Below are 15,458 nucleotides of genomic sequence, written 5' to 3' on the forward strand. Positions count from 1 at the left end.
TATGGAGCGAATGCAGGCTTTCGCTGAAGCCTGGAGAGCGAGAGGCATCGGTGCGCACCGACCCCTCTCGCTCTCCAGGCTTCAGGAAGCTATCCGCAAGCCTTGCAAGCCCGGTGGGAGTTCCCGCGGGCTCACACGGCTTGCAGGCAGCAGCCTGCAGCCCCGGCGAGTGTCCGCAAGCCTTGCGCGCCCGGCAGGAGGTCCCGCCGAGCGCGCGAGGCTTGGGGCAGCAGCCTGTCGCCCGAAGCACGGGGAGCCCTCCGGAGGGCTCCCCATGCTTCGGGCGAGTGTCTGCAAGCCTTGCGCGCCCGGCAGGAGGTCCCGCCCAGCGCGCAAGGCTTGGGGCGGCAGCCTGTCGCCCGAAGCACGGGGAGCCCTCCGGAGGGCTCCCCGTGCTTCGGGCGAGTGTCTGCAAGCCTTGCGCGCCCGGCAGGAGGTCCCGCCGAGCGCGCGAGGCTTCGGGCGGCAGCTTGTCGCCCGAAGCACGGGGAGCCCTCCGGAGGGCTCCCCGTGCTTCAGGCGAGTGTCTGCAAGCCTTGCGCGCCCGGCAGAAGGTCCCGCCCAGCGCGCAAGGCTTGGGGCTGCAGCTTGTCGCCCGAAGCACGGGGAGCCCTCCGGAGGGCTCCCCGTGCTTCGGGCGAGTGTCTGCAAGCCTTGCGCGCCCGGCAGGAGGTCCCGCCCAGCGCGCAAGGCTTGGGGCTGCAGCCTGTCGCCCGAAGCACGGGGAGCCCTCCGGAGGGCTCCCCGTGCTTCGGGCGAGTGTCTGCAAGCCTTGCGCGCCCGGCAGGAGGTCCCGCCCAGCGCGCAAGGCTTGGGGCTGCAGCCTGTCGCCCGAAGCACGGGGAGCCCTCCGGAGGGCTCCCCGTGCTTCGGGCGAGTGTCTGCAAGCCTTGCGCGCCCGGCAGGAGGTCCCGCCCAGCGCGCAAGGCTTGGGGCTGCAGCCTGTCGCCCGAAGCACGGGGAGCCCTCCGGAGGGCTCCCCGTGCTTCGGGCGAGTGTCTGCAAGCCTTGCGCGCCCGGCAGGAGGTCCCGCCCAGCGCGCAAGGCTTGGGGCTGCAGCTTGTCGCCCGAAGCACGGGGAGCCCTCTGGAGGGCTCCCCTTGCTTCGGGCGAGTGTCTGCAAGCCTTGCGCGCCCGGCAGGAGGTCCCGCCGAGCGCGCAAGGCTTGGGGCGGCAGTCTGTCGCCCGAAGCACGGGGAGCCCTCCGGAGGGCTCCCCGTGCTTCGGGCGAGTGTCTGCAAGCCTCGCGCGCCCGGTGGGAGGTCCCGCCGAGCGCGCGAGGCTTGGGGCGGTAGCCTGCAGCCCGAAGCACGCGAGGCTTGGGGCGGCAGCCGCGGGGGGGGGGAATAATTTTTTTTATTCATTCCCCCCCCCAAAAAAACGAGGTGCGTCCTATGGACCGGTGCGTCCTATAGAACGAAAAATACGGTAGTTTTTTTCCCAGAGTAGGGCAATAGCTAATTGAATTGTTTATCACTTTGTAGCTGTATTTAGATATAAACACTTCAAATATGAATCAGCTCTCCTGGGACAGCTTGTGCTGAACTGAAGAAAACAAGTTCAATATTCTGAAGTTCACCCTGGCATTCAGCTTGACGCAGGACTTTAGTTTCTGTAGTTCCTACTTTTTAAAGAAATGTAGCTTTCTATGTGAACCACAGTGGCAAAGGCAAGACATTTTGCCACACAATGTGCACCTACTCATTGAGCTATATGGAGCTAACTCCTAGAAAAGCAAGTCTAAAGGTCACAGCCTAGTGTGTGTGTGTAAGAAAACATGTTTCCTCTTTTACATCATTTAAATACATTCCTCCCTCTTAAATTTCCTGCTCCAACAAATCTATCTTGGGGGGGGGGACGCAGGGGGACACATACCCCTAAACATTGTGTATCTAAGTTTGGCCTCATTGAGGGGCAGTATTTCAATATGAGTAGGAAAATGAGAGTACTTGTAAACATTTTTTTTAGAAAAAAAAGCACTGGATATAGCAATGAAAAAGGCATTACTCTGTAAATTCATTTCCATGAATTCAATATGACATAGCAACTCCTGACTATGAATGACCATCCGTGACAATCCTTTAGGTAGGCACACCAGGAAGAGAAAAAACAAACAAACCCTGAACTTTCCATGACTTCTGAGTCTACTCATGCCCATTCTCCCTAGGAGGTTAGAACCAATCAGTATCACAGAGGAAAGGTGCACGGAAACCCATTCACAAAAGGTTTGCGCTAACTGGGTTTTCTATGTCCTGTGCAGATTAATGTAACAGTAGCTCAAGGGATACCAATTACCTTCACAGCAATTCCTGGTAGTTAAAGGCAATAGGGTAACAATAAGTTAGCAGGATATAATGGCTGGGGTAGAGAAGGAAGTTTCTCACGGATCACACACAAAAAATTAAAAATACACATGCGTACTGTATAAACTAAATTGCTGGAAACCTAAAACCAACTGCATTGCTACTATGGCCACAGTTCCTGCGGAATCTAGACCCAAGAGAAAATGGAAACGGTTTAACTTAAGAAATGATAGCTAATACTGGCCTAGCTCATGACATAGGACCCTAAAACATTACATATACCTTTTCTAATTTTAATCCAGTAGAACTAAAAGGGATAGCAGTGCACTTGTGACAGACCTATTTTCCAGTTGCAAAATAACTCATTGTAGGCTGCTTTGCTTATGGAAGTCAAGAGTGTTGAGCTACCGTTTATATCATGTTGGAAGATAGAAGAAAATCTGCATTCATGCAAAGCGCAATGCCTATATAATTGCAGGTCTAGAATCTGGGCTTTACTATGGCAGACAGAAGAAACAATATTCTGAAATAATTTATTGAGAAATTAAATTAGTTGATGTCTGAAGAAAAAATCTGGGGGAAATCAGCAACTAGTGAATGAACGACTTGTGGAAAAATTTTTTTACAAAAAATATTTTACAGAAGTTGTGTCTTCTTAAACACAGATGTTCTAATGCTATTTTTAAATAGCTGCACCCTGTATCACTAGTGTCTTCTTAAAATCATTGCTATTAACAAAAATGCATCTTGAAAATTACTCAAAGGCTGATGGTGGATAATGCAGCTGTTCATAGACCAAAACAATCTGAATCTATCACAATACATATTAACACATCTCAAAACAGTTTCACAGACTTCCTTCGCTGTTCCTGCTATTTAGATGTCATGTATTACAGCAAACATTTCTAAACAAACAAAAGACCCCTCTTTTCTGTTCCTCTGTTCCTGACTGCAGACTTACATGCTGTGTCTCAGTTCACAGCAAAGCACTGGAAAACTATTCACAAGTTTCACACACAGCATCTAATTTGGCCCTTTTTGGCACAGCATTATCAGCTGGGTAGAGATCCAGCAATCTGCACACAGAACTAACTTTCAAAAGTGCAGTAGTGAACATCAAGGGGAGTATTCTTGTATTATCTTCTCCTTCCCACTACTCAAACATTTTTCCAGTTTGCAGAAGAAGTATTAGTGGACACAGCATGACCCAGGAAGCACCCAAGTGTCTGCTTGACTCACAAAAGCACAAGCGTCAGTTTCAGGGTAAATTGTCATAAAAACTATTCACACTCCAACTGCTAAGCAGTTAAAGATTGATGGAATGTACATAAATACTCTCTGGGGCTTTCCTTTGGCATGTAACCCTCAGCAGTTGCTTGCATAGTTGCAAGATAAACAGAATCCTTCACAGAGTCACAACTGATTGTTACAGTCATGATAAGAAGTTACATTTGTTCCTTTCTGATATTGGGGCTTCAGTCAGATATTACAAAATCAGTCCACAGCTGTGCCACCAGAGTTTTAAAACAGGTTTACCCACAGTTCTTAACAGAGTTATTCGCCCATCTATTGGCTTTAATACAAACACACAAAAACAGTGTAATATTCCTGTCAAAGGCTTTCATCTGCTACAGAAGATATACCATAAATCCCTTAAAGTACTAGTCCTATGCTATCTCCAGTAGAACTTATGCCATCGTAGCCCCACTAAGGTGAGTGAGGGTTGTTGCTTTTATAAATACTCCTGAAGGTTACTTTCATCCAAAATACATTGAGTATTTTAAAAGAACTATGTTTGATTTAAAAAATTATTTCTTTGCACCATTTTGAGGCTCTATTATTCTTGGATTTCAGTTCTGTCCTCTTGGGCGCTCACTTAGCTGGGCCCTGGCCACTGGCCTTCTTTGGAGATCCAATCTAGCTCGTGGAAAGTTACAATGATTCCTAAGTTATTCTAGAGTCTATTCATATATTAAATACAGATAGGTGGAAATTCCTGCATATGTTTAGTTAAGATACGAAGGTGAAGGTCAAGCTGGAAACCACCTCTCCAACACTCGCTTTCCACACAGCAAGATTTCTATGTGAGGCTGATTCAAGCAGTACATACATAAATACACACATATATAATTGAGAACTGTACCATACCTTAATCATGTGAGACTTGCCTCAAAGGGCCAAATCAGAAAGGATGTTAAATTTCCAGTTTCCACCAAAACCAGCAAGTTAATTTTCCTTCAAGTGTCTGGTAAACCTCACTGCAATGGTGCTACCACAATACTGCTTTTCACTTACACTCGCTTGACATCATTGGTTGCTGCCAGATGAGAACAGGCAAATGCATGATATAATGATGGCAAGTAGTAAAGTAGCATATAGACATGAAATATGGCACATGTAGCATCCAGTCTAGAGCCCTAAGAGTGAGGAAATGAAACTTGCAATCTAAGAAAGAAGATGCTGAAATGCAAATCACTGTGGTAAACAATGTTTTAGCTTATAATTTAACAGTTTTTAGCTTTTAGCGTTTCCAAAAGTTACTATATGGTAACTAAGTCATATCCAAGGTTTCTGGTTTTCTCTATTCTTCCCTTCACATGATGTTCCCTTGTCATTATGGCAATGTTCCAGATTTTACACAAGCACTCCTAAGCAGACTAGGGTGAGTCGTCTAGGGACAATAAGATTCTGGGATTCCAAAAATAATGTATTATGTTATTTTCTTACACAATTGTTTTGATATTTCAACAAAACATGAACTGGATGGGAAAGAACCAATAGTTTGCTTTCATTTTTTCAAAATCCATAGAGTTTAGAACCATCAAAAATGTTTGTTTAAAAAAAGCCTCCTTTGTTTCTGCTACAGTCCTAACATTTATCACTGTGTTTTTCTGCAAATCTTGTTTACTTTCTAGGGAAAGAACACAATGGTTTTGGTACAAGGAAAATCTGCTGGACTCTTGGAAGAAGTCTACCACACTGTCAAATGTTTTTTCTCCTATATAGGAATAACTTCTGTATACAAAAATGCTATTTTCTAGAATTATTGCTACAAGTTATTAAACAAATCCGGTTAACTCAAGTGTGCTGGGGAAATTGCTAAATTCCTTAGAGATAAGATGCCCTTTAAAATGTTATACACCTGAATCTGGCATTTCTCCACCTTCCAAACCAAGCATTGATTTGAAGAAAAGATGTTGAAGAGCACTGTGTAGAAAACACAGTATATAACATTGCATTATCTAGTTATGCATGCATCAAATTTGCATCGCCTCTTGCAAATCAGCAGTACCAGTTGAATATGCAAATAATGTGTGCTGCTCAGGTACAGGAACATAGGAAGCTGCCTAATGCCAAGCCAGACGATTGGCTCATTTAGCTCAGTATTGTTGACACTGGCTGGCAGCTGCTCTCCAAAGTTTCAGTCAGTCAGGGGATACTTCAAGACCTAATTGGAGATGTTATATACTATATGTCACTGAGCTGCAGCCCCTCTCCAACTTGTACAGCTTTAAAGTGTGATTGACAGCTATCATGCATATTAACATTGATAGAATAAAGAAAGAAAAGTATTCCTTTCTACAAGGCTTCTCTCACTTACAGTGGTACCTTGGTTCTCAAACTTAATCCATTCCAGAAGTCCATTCGAAAACCAAAGCGTTCCAAAACCAAGGCACGCTTTCCGACAGAAAGTAATGGAAAATGGATTAATCCGTTCCAGATTTTTAATAACAATCCCAAAAAAAGCAATTTAACATGAATTTTACTATCTAATGAGACCATTGATCCATAAAATGAAAGCAATAAACAATGTACTGCAGTCACACAATCAATCAATCGGTAGCTGAATTGGGTTCCACGCAGTCACACACACACAAAAAGAGCCACACAAATGCAAAATAAATGGCAAAAAACAGACGGATGTTAAGTGTAACACTCCACACGGAAGTGTGGCACTCAAAATGGAAGTGTAACACTCATATCGGAAACGTAACCCTCAAATTGGAAGCGTAACACTCCAAACAGAAATGGAAACGTGGCACTCCAAACGGAAGGGTGGCACTCAAATTGGAAGCGTAACACTCAAAGCAGAGCACGTGCAACTTCCAAAAAAAGTTTGCAAACCGGAACACTTACTTCTGGGTTTGCTGTGTTTGGGTTTCAAGTTGTTTCAGAAGCAAGGCGTTTGAGAACCAAGATACCACTGTATTTTATTTCCTGAATGAAAAAACTGATTCCAAAGCTTCGGGTCCTCCTAGGAGATGGATGCTATTTTGCCTGCATCCTCCCAAATCATCAGTTGAAAATGGTTAAATTCTCCCACCTCACTTGTCTCCACTAAAGGAAAACACTGGGCAGGAGGAAAGAGTACATACAGATTTGTGACTGACCATTTCAGTCTCCAGCCAGAAAAATAACTTTACCAGAGACTTCCTTTGCACTTTCATTCACAGTGCCTTTTCAGAGGGAAGGAACTGGTATCAACTGAACAGAAAAAACAAAGCCTCAGATAGTTTATCACTTATCATACTTCTCTAATCCCTGCACCTATCCTTCTAAAATTCTGCAGAGTAAAGGAGTAGAATGCCCTGCTTGGTGGAAATGGCTGCCTCTGGAATCCTTGCTAGGAGGAAGGATGCTCTTAAACATTTTGCCGAACTGTATTGGCCAGTAAATTTGTGGAAAGGGGCTGTTTAAATTTTTACTGCAGTTTATAAATGGTATTAAAATGTGTATCACCTACACTGATTAACCTACTACCATACGAAAATATATCCCCAATTGCAATCGCTTGGGAATATACCGTATTTTTTGCACCATAACACTCACTTTTTTCCTCCTAGAAAGTAAGGGGAAATGTCTGTGCGTGTTATGGAGGGAATGCCTACGGGTGGTATGCCTACGGATTTTCCTCCTCTAAAAACTACGTGCGTGTTATGGTCGGGTGCGTGTTATAGAGCGAAAAATACGGTATATTTTATCTACATACAAGTGGAGCCCAGAACCTTATGCGGAAAACCTGATGTAAATTTTAATTTACAATAATAACCACAACAACAACAACAAAACATTTGTAGTTGGTTAAAAACAGTGAAGGCAGTGGCTTGTGAAACTGAACAAAATCCAAGCAGAGTTAAATAAAGGAGTACAGTGACTGCCACAGTTTTTTGCTACTTCTCTTGTTCCCAGTCTTCCACACACAATGTCCTTCAACTTGCATATTGTGATAAGGAGTAAAATTTCTTTCCCCAACCCCATTTTATCCTCACAAGAAGACTGCAAGGTAGCTTGGCTGAAAGGAAATGACTCACCCAATAGGCTTCATAGCTGAGTGGGAATTTGAACTCGAGTCTCCCAAGGACTCGTCTGACATTCTAACAACTACACTAGCCCTTACTAGTTCACCAACATCTTCCATAGTATTTGAAAACCTAAGAAAGGGAATGGATCATGCAGAACCAAAGCACAGGAAGGGGGTTTGAAGGCGAAATACATTCACTTGTGAAGGAATCACATAGGCATAGATTGGTGTCAATGCCTCATGTATGCATATACAGTGGTACCTCGGGTTACATACATTTCAGGTTACATACGCTTCAGGTTACAGAGTCCGCTAACCTAGAAATAGTACCTCGGGTTAAGAACTTTGCTTCAGGATGAGAACAGAAATCGTGCTCCGGCGGCACAGCAGCAGCAGGAGGCCCCATTAGCTAAAGTGGTGCTTCAGGTTAAGAACAGTTTCAGGTTAAGAACGGACCTCCGGAACGAATTAAGTACTTAACCCGAGGTACCACTGTACAATCAGATACACTGAAAGATGTTATCACTTCAAATCAGTAACCTCTGGGGATTAGCTGAATGCTTTGGCGCTATCAATAGGCATTTTTTAAAGTACATATATAGAATGACAAGGCATGTAGCACAAGAACATAAATCTTTCTTTTCACTTCTTCTCCTCCTCCTCCCCCCTCTCTCTCACACACAAAAATTCTCAATAGCTTTCCATTTGCATATCAATGCTTACTCAGGTTTGAAGTCTATATTCATATCTCATGCCATTTGATGATAAGGACAGAAATGCAAGAAATAATCTATCAGGAGATCTCCGTAGTCTGCCAGAAATCACTTCATTAAAAGCAGCAATCCCTGTCAGTCCCACAAAGTGTTGTATAGGAAACCAAATCTTATTAATCACACCTCTTTCAACATTGCTTCTTCAAATACTTTTACTGCAGGGTCATGTATCAAAGGTTAAATAAGCGCAAAACTCAAACTCCTCCCCTGCACATAGAGGCCAGATTTATGATTTGCCTTGCTAACAGGTATTCCTTCAGTAGCTAAAGAATTTATAACTCCAATACAGTATTTATGGCAAGTGCCAATGCAAACAAGTGAAAACAATTTTGCCTCTACTCATTGACTCTTGTAAATAATGGTAATTGTTCAAATATTTGCTTTTTGATAGAAAAAGTTGTTTTTACAATGAAGATTTCAGGTATCAGAAAGGCATTAAAGATCCTGAGTGTCACTCAAAACTAAAGCAAATGTTCCATTCTGCACTAAAATAAACAAACACGGTGAATATATTTAAACATTTTGGTTCTCTTCCAAATAAATACAAGCCCAACAAAAAGTCTGACCACCTATTACTGAGCTTACAATGCTCAGGGTTTAAGAACTGAAGCATCCCAAGATGTCAAAGGTGTCAATAGCTGGACAAAGCCATCACCTATTTCCAAATCTGTCTGAAAATTCTCATTTCCGCTGCACTTTTCCACTGAAGATCTACCAATGCATTCACAAAAGGGTATGTGGAGGAACCCATCTGCCACAGGACACATGCTCCAATATCGAATTGCAATGATGTGTGGATTCCTACACTAATTGGTTATGACGCATCAAGCATGCAATCTTTACCCTCTTCTTGTAAACCTAAGAGAAGACTTTGCTGGATCAGACTAAAGTCCTATCTAATCCAGCATCCTGTACTCTCATTGGTCAACCAGACTCTTCTGGGGAACCCGACTGCAACAGCATTCTCCTCCCTTGTGATTTCCATAAACTGATAGTCCAACACATGCTGCCTCAACTGGAGGCAGTACACAACCATAATGGCCAATAGCCTTATTGTCAATTAATTTGCCTAATCCCCTTTTAATGCCATCCACATTAGCAGCCATCGCTCTACTTTTTGGTAGCAAATTCCAAAACTTTAATTATGTGCTGTGTACCACTCCCTTTTCTCCATCCTGAAACTTCCAATATTCAGCTTCAACAGAATGTCTCGTTTCTAGAATTATGAGCAAGAAAATCTTTTCTCTATCCACCTGCTGCACACCACATACAATTTTCTAAACTAAAAAGACTGAAAAGTTGCAACCTTTTGTCATGGTGGAGTTGCTCCAGCCCCTTGATCATTTTGGTTCCTCTTTTCAGTACCTTTTCCAACTCTACAATATCCTTTTGGGAGAATCATAGAATCATAGAGTTGGAAGAGACCACAAGGGCCATCGAGTCCAACCCCCTGCCAAGCAGGAAACCAGATGAGGTAACCAGAATTTTACACATATTTACTATTGGCTTTTGAAGGTGGAATCTTTATTTTAGGCCAACAGGGGCAGAAACCTTTACACAAAATGCATTTTGAAGTCACTTATATTGGAGAGTGCACTGATCAAGCCAGGATCTTGCTCTTACCAGCAGCTCTCAAATTTCAGCAGTGCCCTGTGTTATGCTAAAATTCAGCGTTCCCTTACCTATCAAGCTCCTTTCTACATCACTGTTGTGGGTCCCAATGGCACTGGTACCCAGTCCTGCCAAACCAGTCACACTACCCTAAAACCACCTTTGCTCTTACACAAGTTCAGCATACACACTTTTAAGAACATGGAGCACAGGGCTTATATCAAGTTCCATACAACCTTTCTCCTGTGGTGTAAATCAACCTCACCTAATGCATTTTGCTTAAATCATTAAAATTTGAAGTGAAGGAAGAGGCTATAATTTTTATTTTTAAAAAAATTATAGCCTCTTCCTCCACTTCATATTTTATGAACATGTGTTTATTTATCTGTGGGATCTGTGGGACAGATGCTTGTAACAAAATCCACCTTATTTCCTGTAGATGAGGAAGCCATTGTTAATTTAAAAGGAAACAGGAAAACTTGATCTGAACAATGCCTTAAAAGGAAAAAAATCAAATACATTTATTTTTGAGTAACAATGCCAAGGTATGTTAATGATAAAACCAGTTGTGTGCCATTACACAACAGATTTATTACACCAAACAATTGTTTTTTTTTCAGTAGTTGGGAACAAAGTATTTTAAGATGATGCATCAACAACTGGGCAGAAACAATTCTGGATAAAGTGGAAGTAAAAGACTTATCTATCTGGCATTATTTTTCTGCTAAAAAATTGGAGGGCAGGAGTGGCGTAAAACCAACAGGTTTGGAGAACACTGGCAATTCAGAGCTGAACATCAGGCTACACTGGAAATGTACACCTGTGCCCTCTGACACCAGGCTCCATCTTACAATACACTCATGTTCAAAAGCACAGACAGGTATAAGATAATAAATTTTGGTATCTACAACTGATTATAGAAGGCTGCAAACTGTTGGCAAATCTAGGTGGAGAAAGCATTAGCTGATTAGTTGGTGAGTGAGTGAAAAACATAGTGCACAAGTTAAAAATACACCAACAACCTGAGGGAAAATTTACAAATTGTCAATGAGAGAAGACTGTCCAGAAGTTTGAACAGGCACAAGATGATGTTTCATCAAGGATTCAGTAGCTTGGTGATCATTCAAATGTCAGCAGTTCAGAAATTCAGCCCTTCATTTTCATAGCATCTGTCTCTGTGTTAAGACAGCCTAGACAGCAGTTTTTGTCCATGCCATTATCCTATTGGCTCCAGCTTCTATTGTTAAAAGGTTGCTTAGCAGAATTTGGCTATCAAATGAACAGAGTTCAAGCACGCAAGGCCAACAGGTTACTCATTGTGTCTTCACAAACACTGTCCCTTCTCACGCAGCATTACAAGAGTGCAATACTATACACATCTCAGATACAAGTCCTGCAGAGATCAAGGGGGCTTACTCTTAAATAAGTTTCCAGGCCCAACTAAACGTGCTCACATTGGTGTTTAACCCCTAAACGATTTAGGTCCCAAATATCTGAAGGACTGCCTCCTACCCTATAGACTCTCCGAGGTGTTAAGGTGACAGTTTAACCACCCCTGGAAGCACAGAGCACTGCATTCTTTGGGGCAGCTTCCAAAATGCAGAAATCCATTCCAATGGAGGTGAATCAATATTAATCTTCATAGTTTCTGTCATTTGCTGAAGTCACAACTCTTTACCCTAGGCCTTTGACAGTTAAGGTATTTTGTTTTTTTGTGACCCACCTCTATTGTTTGATGCACATTCTTTGGTTTGTTTTCATTTGCTTTATTGGATTTTAATGTTATGTGATTATATGGTTGTAATGCACTCTGAGACCTTATGCTGAAAAGTGGGTAAGAAATATTTTATAAATAAATGGGAACAGGCTTGCAGCATAATAGTTTCTTAGCATCATTAAATATTGCACTAGCCATTGGCCTTGACATTATTGAGACAAACTTTCTACATAAAATTTCTATTAGAAAAGGCTACCATAAAATCTTTCATACGAAATCTATTCATCTCAAAAATACTATTAAAACGTTTCCCCTCAGAACAGATCCTAAGAGGTCTGTTATCTAAGATCATAAGAGGTCTATTATCTATCATATCCTCTAGTTCTTTCTGTTTATTCTGCCTGAATTTTCCTTGCAGGTAAAAAAGGGATGGTGAACCTTTTTCAGCCCAAGGCCACCACGTTCCTTCATAGGAATGCCAGTGGTGGGGGCCAGACAGCACACGAAGGTTGACAAGAAGTCTAGTCTTGGACACAAAAGAGAGAGCATCCAAACAGAGACAGTTGGAGATGTGAGACCTGAGTTCTGGAGAAGCAGTTCTGGGGTAGAGGAAGCTGGACATTATCTGCATTTAGGTGACACTGTAAGGCATGGGATTTGATGAGGTCACCCATGGACAACATGGAAAGAGCATAGAACCAACAACAGATCCTTTTAGGACCCCAACAGAGACTGGAAAAGCCAATGTAGCATTTTCATATATGAATAGGTAGGAAAAAAATGCTTCTCCTGGCCCACCACGATAATCCTCTGCCTAGTTGTGCTCCACAAACTTTTGCCTCCTCTATGCAAGAGACATGTTTAGTCAGAAATAAGTCCCCTGACTGCAGATGATCACATGCATCACATGTACTTTTGTCCTGGGAATAAAACCATGACAAACCATCATTTGTCAGAGCACACATGGCTCTTACAAATCCAGCTGCACAGCAAAAGGGCAGCTCGTATCAAGATGTACCAATATAACCATTTACTTCAGAATAATCACATGGAATTCAAAAGCATTTCAGAACCATCAGATATCATTCTTTTTATCCTAAAAGGACATATATTACAGTATAGCAGCAAAAACAAAATTCTTTACAAGTGAAGATGTGATTCTATACATATCACATTGCTACCTTATCAACGAGCAACACTTGTTGGCACATTTTTAATCTCATCACTTTACTGCAGGTCTAAGTATCACTGTAACCTCTGACATATCAGATAAGACACATGATTCATTCTCACCAAATCTGTTTCACTTGTTCTCCTGGAGACCAAGTAGCTGGCACTATCCCACATGGCAATGTGAAACAGCCATACCAAACGAAACGTGGCAGCAAGAGATCTATGATTGGAACTCCCAATGGGTTTTTTAAAAAAAATTTAGGGCAAATACAAGGGTAGAGGGGGGTGCCAGATGAAAAGGGATAACCCTGTGTCATTTTCCCACTCCAAATCACTTCCTGGAGGTGCCATTCCCAAATAGGGAAAAACATACAACTCTGATCTCAGATTGCACTTTTCCAGAGTATCTGCAGAACTCTATTACACTGCAGTACACAGCTGTTTTTTCTATATTGGAATTCTAATTTGATGACACTTAAGTTTACAGTTGCTAGCGTAACGGATTCCATACACACAAGCCCCATTTTCATTTTCCATTGCTCAAGTTTTATGAATGGGATTAGAACCTGATTAACCATGTTAAAGCAACAGAAAACCCAGCTGGGCTTCGGGAGGGGGGACGACCATGAAACCCTTGCATCTTGCTTCGCACAATAAATCCCATGCAGATTATCATAAAAAGTGTATGCTAAGCATTCAAACAGCCAAACAACATTTCTTCATGTCACATCAAAATAACCTCATGTTGCATCTGGACATAACTTTGGGCTTGTGAGGAAAGCGGTGTAAAACTAAGCGCTCAAATGCTTCCTTGGAATGAAGCCTTATTAAGCACATCTGGTGTGGGGGAGGATTAGAAAAAGCAGCCGCTCAAGAGGAAGTGACTTCCTTCCCATCCCAGAGAAGGAGTGCTTAGTGACACTGTAACAATGCTGGCAGGCTCATGGGATTCAGATGCTCAACTCGAAATTTCAATTTAGCAACACAGGCGCTGATCTCATCAAGATTATTTGCGGCAACAGCTGTAGCAATAGCTAGTCACTATATCTGCAGAGACAGGGACTCCACCACTATAAGTTTCTTCTCAAGAGGCATGGATGCAACATGAAACCCAAAAGCACCTGAAGGGGCCTCATTTGAATGTCCACCAGATCCTGCCGTGATCCATCTTAGAACTCACAGGTTGCAGGTGTAGGTGGCTTGATTACCACCAGCAGGCTGGTCTCCCCCGTCCCCCGGTGTTGTTGTTTCTTAACAACTAGCCTGATTAGGTAAAGGTAAAGGTAAAGATACCCATGACCATTAGGTCCAGTCACGGATGACTCTGGGGTTGTGCACTCATCTCACTCTATAGGCCGAGGGCGGCGGCATACAGCTCATGTGGCCAGCATGCCTAAGCTGCTTCTGGCGAACCAGAGCAGCGCACGGAAACACTGTTTACCTATTTATCTACTTGCACTTTGACGTACTTTCGAACTGCTAGGTTGGCAGGAGCAGGGACCGAACAACGGGAGCTCACCCCATCACAGGGATTCGAACCACCGACCTTCTGATTGGCAAGCCCAAGGCTCTGTGGTTTAACCCACAGCGCACCCTGTGTCCTGATCAAGGGGGATTCAAAAGCTGGCACACTGCTTTGTGACTTTTTGGTTCGTGTAATAAAGGTTCTTGCCTTAATAAATCTGAGTTTATTTATTTATAGGCCAACAACATGCAAGGAGTACAGGCAAAAGTGAATGGAGCCTGCTGGATCAGGCCAAAGGACTGTCTGGTCCAGCACTCTGTTCTCACAGTGGCCAATGAGATGCCTATGGGAAGACCCAAAGCAGGCTCTGAGCAAAACACTCTTCCCACCTGTGATTCCCGGCACCTAGTATTCAGACGCATACTGGCTCCAACCGTGGAAGCAGAACATAGCCATTGTGGTTAGCAGCCGCTGAGAGCCTTATTCGCCATGAATTTGTCTAATTCTCTTGTAAAGCCATTTAAGCCAGGTGAAAAAGTACTTCCTTGTGTCTGTCATGCAACTTCCAGCATTCAGCTTCTTTGCACTGCCCCAGGTTTTAGTATTGAGAGGGTGGGAGAAAAACATTTCTCTGTACACTTTATCCACACCATGTATAATTCTGTATCGCTCTATCGTAACCCCTCCCCCTACTTGCCTTTTCTCTAAATTAAAAAGTAGTAACTTTTCCTCATAGGGCAATTCTTCCAATCCGATAATCATTTTGGTTGTTCTTTTACACACCTTTTCCAGCTCTAATATCCTTTTTGAGGTGAGGTGACCAGACATGTACACAGGATTCCAAGTACAGTCACACCATTTATTTGTATTAATACTATTGCCATTCCAGCCACACAAAAACCAGGCATTTCTCTACATACACACACACACACACACACAGAGAGAGAGAGAGAGAGAGAGAGAGAGAGAGAGAGAGAGAGAGAGACTGACTCTCCATCTAGGAGGAGGTATTAGATCAGTTTGAAGACACATTCTAGGGAGGCAGAAGGAACTGAGTAGAGTGCAGAGGAGTACCAGTGAGGAATCTAGCCTGAGGCAGGTCATGGCCCAGGAA

The 15,458-nt window shown here is 43.0% G+C and overlaps 1 protein-coding gene across 5 annotated transcripts in view; it reads right to left on the bottom strand.

Moving 5' to 3' along the window:
• The window catches only part of ARHGAP18 (Rho GTPase activating protein 18), a 66,906-nt gene that overhangs the window by 32,801 nt on the left and 18,647 nt on the right, over positions 1-15,458 (bottom strand). Inside the window, exon 1 of one of the 5 annotated variants that reach the window (XM_080999659.1) lies at positions 4,845-4,933. The exons of the other annotated variants lie outside the window; for them this stretch is intronic. Coding sequence (XP_080855785.1) covers positions 4,845-4,918 — 74 coding nt within the window. The 5' untranslated portion in view covers positions 4,919-4,933. Of the gene's footprint in view, positions 1-4,844; positions 4,934-15,458 lie in introns of those variants that run through there. 5 annotated transcript variants of the gene reach the window in all.

The sequence above is a fragment of the Podarcis pityusensis genome (assembly GCF_964106645.2).
Source record: "Podarcis pityusensis genome assembly, chromosome: 3".
NCBI classification, from domain to species: domain Eukaryota; kingdom Metazoa; phylum Chordata; class Lepidosauria; order Squamata; family Lacertidae; genus Podarcis; species Podarcis pityusensis.